A 7224-nucleotide genomic window follows, 5' to 3' on the forward strand; every position below is an offset into this window, starting at 1 on the left:
TTCTCTACCTGACACAATAATCAGTGCTGTGGGCGGGGTGGCCAGCGGCAGACAAAGGAGGAAGTGACGCCATCACGCTGCGCTCTTAAAGCGAACGTCGGTGTTCGGGAAGGCGGAACCCAAACAGTCAAGTCTCTGTTTCTGGAGGAACTTTGAGGTAAGTTATGTTGACAGTTCAGTGATAGTTACCGTGTCCTGACGGCGAACAGGTGTGCAGATTAGCGTGTTAAGCGTGTTTCTAACCCGCAGAGTTTCATCTGAGAGGCGGAAATGGTCTCCACGATCCAGAACACCGACGTGAAGCAGGTAAAACTCACCTGAGGCAAGTTTTCTTTGAGCACCGTGTATGTAGCACTGTCTCATCGCAAAAGACAGTGAGACAGGTGAGATCACATACCCGCAGAGACACGGGCCTGTCCTGCACGAGCATTTCTCCGAGTTTTCCACCTGATTACAATCTGGTATTTTCATGTCGCTCTCATGATGTCCAATAGGACATCGCGTACATTTTCTAGTATGAACAACTTGCAAATGTCCCGATGGAGTAGGTCAAAAATTAAAGTATCAAGTGTGTATGCCGAATTGATGAGCGAGACCTAGTAATTTAAAGTGCAGCATGTAATATTTTTTAACTGTGACATATCTTCACCCTTTAGGGAATTATTTTCAAAATTGAATATTTTCTAAACGGATTCTGGCAGGAGAATATGTGGCTAAAATTTGGGCAGTGTCTGCAAAGACAACGAAACTGACTGCACAGAGCAAACAAAACTATTCTGCAGGAGGGTGACAAACTGTACAAGGTCCCGTGTAAGAAAACACTTCATTTTAAGCTTTTAAGCTTCATTCTCAGCGTTTGTGCACTGAAGGCTTCAAGTTTCCACCTCACACTGGTGTCTGCTGAGTGCTGGTCCTGGATTGGTTTCCAGACTAGTAGTCATTCCACACAGTGAAGCTCAAACATTCAACCGTAGGAACAAGAAGAAAAACACAAGTTTGACTGCACGGACACTTTAAGGTTCTTCTATTTCAATCAGACTGTAAGTGGTGTTCCGTGTTGCTTCTGTTCAGGGTTTTAAAAAGCTAAAATAAAGACTCAGGTTCTGTGTCTGTACAGAAGGATGCTGATCACGCAGTGGTTGTCGCGGTGACGTCTCGTGCAGTCTTTGGATCTGGAGCTGATGATGGCGAGGACGTGTACGGAGTGGGCGTGGCTTTCCCGCTGCTGCAGGTCAGAATTTAGCACCAAAAGACATCAACTTAAAACTTTCGCCTGCTGTCATTTTGTGTGTGTAGAAAAATAAAGAAAACACACTGGATGGTTGCATGAACCAGCGGTGACATTCACTCATACCAAATTAAGTTAAAATAAAAGTTTGGCGTCTTCTGTGTTTTTGCTCTGGTCAACAGATGTCATATTTACACACACTCACACTCACACTCACACACACACACACACACACACACACACACACACACACACACACCCCGTCCTGCTGCCCCACATACTCACTAGAGCACCAAACGTGGATTAATCTGCTTCTGAAAATAGTCCCAAACATTTGCACCGTTTGCTCCTGCTTAAGCGATGTTTGTGAAGAGCTTGGAAGTACTGAACCTTTTCAAAAAACATGAAACACGTGTACATGTATTTATACACTTCTTTTTTAAATATTTCAGTAGGAACCAAAGAACCAGGAGCTGAGAGCAAACTGAGACAAAAGTACAGAATAAAATAAAAGAATAAAACCAGAGGCTCTAAAGGCAGATTTCAGATAATCCCATTTGATTTGCACGTTTTGCTCTTCAGGCCCTGCAGAGGGTGAACGAACGTCTTCTGGAGGAAAATCCTGCTGAGTCGCTGCTGTTTGATGTCGTCCTGATCACCACGGACAGCCAGCAGCAGCAGCTGAGCGCCCGCATCATCAGCAGCACCAGACACCACGGTAATCTAACCTGCCGCTGACGGAGAACGGTTTGTAGTGCTGTCGGCGACGGTGTTGACTTCCTGTCGTGATGTCATCTCCGCCTTCCCGCAGGTCTCGAGGTGAGCAGGTTCTGTTTTTCCAACGAGGAGGATTTCGTTGAGAGTTTACTGAAAAGTAACGTGCAGCTGTTCCTGACGACCGACAGAAACGAGGCGCTGCAGTCATCGCAGAAAGGTCGGGAAGTTTCTTCTTCTCTGTCGTTTATTACAGCTGACGCTTCAAACAGGATCCAGTGTGTATTGATGATGATGATGTGCTGTAAGGCGTCCAGGTGAGAGCGTGAATCATCCTCCCTGTCATTGGTTCAGGTGTCCTCTCAGCACTGCTGGACCAGCAGGCAGCTTTCTGTCCATCGGAGCAGCTCAGAGTGATGTTCTGTGGGGACGCCGTCTCCCGGGAGGACGCGGGCCCAGTGTCGGCGAGCCGACAAGCCGCCCAGGTACTCACAGCAACGTCCTGCTGATACGCCTAAAGCCGACACAGACGAGAAAAGAGAACATTTAAGGTAAATTCACATTCCTCCTCTGCAGAGTTTCTCGGCTCAGCTTGGCGAGATGCGCCAGAGGTTCGGTCTGTTCGACAGCCCGCTAAACATCATCTTGATGACATCGCATGGCGGCAGGGAAAGCTGTGGCGGCGCCTTGCGGACGCTGCGGTCTCGTGGAGTCGGTGTGGATGAGGCGTACAGCCTGGCCGGGGCCCCACGGGGTCCCATCCTGTCCCTGCTCCGTCCTCACTTCCTGCTCAGCGACGGCCTCGTCGGCCTGGAGGAGTGATGTCATCGTGACAGGATGTGGTGTCACATGGCCTCACGAAAACCTTGACTCTGTCTTTGAAACAAGCTGCCAAATCCTCAAGCTGAGCTGAAAGCTCACTGAGCCTGGAAGAGCCAATCAGACGTCCTGATGCAAAGCTGAGCGAAAAACAAAGTATCTCAGAGTTTCTGTTGTCGATTTATTCACCTTTTGCTTCATCGTCCGTCGCTTTGTGTTCGCTCGCAGGCGTGTTGTCCATCAGATATTTAACCCCCTCATGTCCACTGGATGAGCTTCCAATGTAAAACAGAAGCGTTTGTCAGAAAGCAGCTTGTGTCCGATCGATGTGCTCACGAGTACTTTGTTTCTGCATCTGACTTTCAGAAACTCCGTGTGCTTGTGAGATATTATGGAGGTCAAAACACAAAGTCAAAGGACGACTTTTAATAAAAAAAAAAAGGGGAGAAACCAGCCGTGTGTGTGTGTCTGTGTGTGTTGCTCTGATGTTTAAAGAAGGCCAGCAGATGGCAGCACAGAACTAAAGTCAGGCAGGCAGTCAGGCAACACACAAACAGGCAGAAAATTATCTTTGGATGCATTGAAGAGGTCTAAAGGAATCCTTAAAATCAATCCTTAAGGGCATTCCAGGGTCCTTGAAGAGGCTGTAGTTGTCCTTGGGGCAGACTGCAGTCCATGGGGATGTTCCATGGGACCTTGAAGAGGCTGGAGGTGGTGGGGCTCCAGCAACCTTTAAGGAGGTTCCATGGTCCTTGAAAATGCTACAGCTGTCCTCACGGTGGTTCCAGGGCTCATTTAAAAGACTCCGGTGATCCCTGGAAAGGCTTCTTCATGCTTGGGGAGTTTCCGCAGGTTTTTGGAGAAGTTGCAGGGTGTCTGTGGTCCCACAGTGCGTCACTCGGGGGAAATAAAGGAGGTGAGGAGATGTTATTTACACATGAGGAGGTTCCAGGAAGCCTTGAGAACATTTTCTAGGTAATAAAAATAATCAGAGCAACAGCCTGAGACGGGACTCATGCTCAGTGAGTTCATGCGATCTGTAACACAGACGCTGGCTGAGCTCATCTCTGCTGCCACAAATTAAAACATGTTCAGTGAAATGAAACGGCTCGATGTGGTGATCTGTTAGCGACAGTCTGCAGCACGAAGCACTTTGTTTTCATTATCCTGAGTGAGGATTCTGATGAACGCTGCAGATCGTCAGCTCCCCGTCCTGAACACAAACACATCTTTAATTTAAAACTAACAGAAGGAAACAAGGATGTCAGGATAAATTCACAGCGGTCCTGGAAGAGGTTGTTGTGGTCTTTGAGAAGGCTCCATTCAGGGTGTGAGTTCTTTTAGTTGTATTTGGCGAAGATTTCAGTGGTCCTCGAGTTTGTTCTATTAGCCCTAAGACATGAGGATGATAAGAACATGAAACGGTCCAGGGTCAGTTATTAAACCAAGCCCACCTCAAGCTGTTGCGATTGGCCTGTTTTGAAAGTAAAGGGATCAGATTCAGAGCAGCAGGAATATTCTGTTCCACACATCTTCCCCCTTGCTGTAGCCTGGTGCCTACACTTCCCACAATGCAACATGGTCATGCATGTTTTATGCGAGTAGCAGCTAATGTAGTCTCGAGCTGCCAGCCTTCAGCAGAGCTGAGGAGCATCTTCAGAGGTCTGGTAAGATCACTGAGATCCTCTTTAAATGCTAAATGGAGTTGTGTTACATTTCTCCACAGCTCAGCTGATCCATCAGCACTGCAGACAACAAGGTGTCAAAATTAAAAACACACGACTCCACTCGTCACCTTCAGACCGGAATCCAGACCCTCATCTGTGCCCGTCTGAAACGAAAGACCATCTAACCATTCTGCAGTGGAGCGAAGTGAAGAACTGTGAAGAGACTTGAAGTGGTTTGTGGCTTGTGGCCTGGGATCAGAGTGAGCCTGATAGATGATCAATAACATCATCAGCTCCACTCCCTCCACCACTGACCTCACTGTCCTGACGAACAGAAATTAAAATCACGTCGTTGTTCTGCTGTCTGCTAAACAACCGTCTTACAGGTTAGCGAAGAGCTAAAAGGCAACAGTGATGCCAGCGTTACAGCCGCAGACACGTTGGTGAAGAGGAAGTGAGCAAATCTAACAGCAGTGACCCTCTCGCCTCCTTTCTTTTCTCGCCTCCTTCTGCTCTCAGCCACAGGCAGGAAGGTCAGGATGGAGGGGGGAGGAGGAGGAGGAGGAGGACGCAACATCTGTTGGATCCTGAAGCAAACTGAAGGGCAGCAGCAACAAGAAAATGATGAAAACCGTCTGACTGACTGAGCTACACAGTGAAGGAAACTGTAACCAGAGTTTGTTTGTTTGTTTGTAAAAAAATGTCCCTCAAACATTTAGCATATTTTTGTCTATAGGTCAGTTAGGTAAGAGACAAACCTCTGGTGGGCGCTACCCCAGATACCAAATTAATGTGTGCATGACTGTGTGCGTGTGAACGGCGTGTCATAATGTGGAGTTTAATAGGTTAAAAGACTGCAGGTGAGGTCATGTGACAGCCTCATCTCACGGCTCTCATTCCCAGAGAGGCAGACTGATGTTCAGATGTTCATCCTGACCGGCGGCGGTCGTTTCTGACTGCCTGAGTGAAAACAGCAGCTGAGCTCTGACGTCCTGACAAACAGTCGGGGTCTGAACCGAACGAGCCCGTTCATACCCGTCCACACGTCTGATTGTCACGAGAGACAGCCTGTCTGCCTGGTCAGCTTCCCTGAGGGACTCGGCGTGGCCTTCGACGCTGTCAGGGTTGTTTTTAGCCTCCTGTTGGACATCTGGAGGAGACTCTTGTTATCCGAAGGAAGTGCAAAATATGCAAACCTTCATACAGATTGAGTTCAAACTTTTTAACTTTTTCTGGCGCCCCTCCACTTCCTGTGCTTTGATGCTAATGCTAGAAACACCACAGTGACCACATGTTAACCCCGAGCTGATGGTCGGAGGTCATGGGCTGCGACCACTCTGCTGACGCTTCTTCAACATCATCTACTGGTGTTATCAGCAGAGGTACAAACATTAATGTATGATCACACGAGAGACGTCTGGACAAATGTTGACATTTAGCGTGCGCTGCTTGTCGGCAGCATCTGGTAGGCCTAACACTAAAATTCACAGGAACTTTTTATGAGCCACAAGCGACCATAAACATGGAGGCAGTAACGTGTTGGGTTGGACTTTGGTTTAGTTGTTCATAACATTTGTTGATGTTGTGGCAGTAATGAACACGGTGGCCTTTAGGGGGCGCTGGCAGCACTCCAGACTTTGGTTTCCTGCTGTGTTGATGTGTTTGGAGTTTATTTATTAGAAAATGTGTGTGGTGACTGAGAGTGTAAGTGAAGAAAAGTGTTTATAGTTTGGTCCTGAGCAGCGAGTCCATCCTCTTGATTTAATTCAAATCCAGATGTTGAGACTGAACAGCAGCAGAGGTTTCCTGCAGTTTGAGATGGGGGTGGGGGGGGTTCCTCCTCTCTGCCCTCCGGCCCTGCAGCCCTCCTCTCTGCCCTCCGGCCCTGCAGCCCTCTGCTCACTTCACTCCACACTGCAAAACGTGATGCATCCACGAAACCTCTTCCACTCTCTGACGTGCCCTCACAGGTGAAAGTCACGTTCACCTTAGCGTCAGCGTCTGCTTACTCAACAGTTAAAGGCTGTGGAACTTAATGACTCGGGTTTTGTTTAACAGATAAAGAGATTTTTGGCCTGCACACCAAATAATGAAGGCTTTCAGTGGTGAATTACTGATGAATCACTGGGACCAGCACTGGAAAGTAAATACATATGAGTAGAAAATACATTTACTCAAGTTCTGTAATTAGCCACAACTCTGACTTGTACTTGTTAAATATTCCTATTTTATAGCCTTCTACATTTCAGAGGGGGAGAATGTACTTTTTACTTCATTACATTATTTGACAGCTTTGCAGATTCAGATCATTAATGCGAAATATGCTAAATAAATTATGTATCATTAAATATTAAAATACCCAGCAGCCGAGCTCCCACGTGAATTCATCTTAATGTAACGTGTATTAACGTCCCCAAATGGGACATTTTATATCTCAAGTACTTTTAGTACTTTTCACTGCAACTTTGCAGGACATGAAGAGCATGTTTAGAGTATGTTTTACTTTAGTCAAATACTACTACTCGAATTGACCACATTTCGTGTGTATCGTGTTTTCACGTTTGTGTTAAACCTTTAAACGTTGAGTGTAATCCCGTCATGATAACTCAGTCCGTTCATGTGTGCACTGGTTTACAAAAATCCCGTTAAAACACCGTAATTCAGGGGATTCCCGTTCATTCACAGGCTTCCTGTTCCACGGCTCCTCTTTGAATTCACTTAACTGTTAAAGTTGATGATATGTTTTTTGCAGCGGTTGCTCCTCTCCTCACACACACACACACACACACACACACA

At 47.0% G+C, this 7224-nt stretch overlaps 1 protein-coding gene across 2 annotated transcripts; it reads left to right on the forward strand.

Annotated features, from left to right (window-relative positions):
• Positions 1 to 15: 15 nt before the first annotated feature.
• On the forward strand, positions 16 to 3214 carry LOC124061712 (cytosolic 5'-nucleotidase 1B). Of its 2 annotated transcripts, none has more exons than XM_046393887.1 (7): positions 16 to 157; positions 250 to 306; positions 1118 to 1231; positions 1811 to 1946; positions 2040 to 2162; positions 2297 to 2427; positions 2519 to 3214. In XM_046393887.1, the coding sequence occupies exons 2-7, from the start codon at positions 271 to 273 to the stop codon at positions 2762 to 2764; spliced, it is 786 nt and encodes a 261-aa protein (XP_046249843.1). In that variant the 5' UTR covers positions 16 to 157; positions 250 to 270; the 3' UTR covers positions 2765 to 3214. The 2 variants fall into 2 exon arrangements, with proteins under 2 accessions (XP_046249843.1, XP_046249846.1); XM_046393890.1 differs by having other exon boundaries at positions 1121 to 1231.
• The last annotated feature ends 4010 nt before the right edge of the window (positions 3215 to 7224 follow it).

The sequence above is a fragment of the Scatophagus argus genome, chromosome 7, assembly GCF_020382885.2.
Source record: "Scatophagus argus isolate fScaArg1 chromosome 7, fScaArg1.pri, whole genome shotgun sequence".
Taxonomy (NCBI): Eukaryota; Metazoa; Chordata; class Actinopteri; family Scatophagidae; genus Scatophagus; species Scatophagus argus.

Bases quoted from the DNA above. Each gene is read 5' to 3' on its own strand.
- LOC124061712 (XM_046393887.1), top strand. From the start codon at position 271: ATGGTCTCCACGATCCAGAACACCGACGTGAAGCAG. The intron at 1,232-1,810 runs GTCAGAATTTAG...TTTGCTCTTCAG, and splicing joins TGGCTTTCCCGCTGCTGCAG to GCCCTGCAGAGGGTGAACGA. The intron at 2,163-2,296 runs GTCGGGAAGTTT...TCATTGGTTCAG, and splicing joins GCTGCAGTCATCGCAGAAAG to GTGTCCTCTCAGCACTGCTG.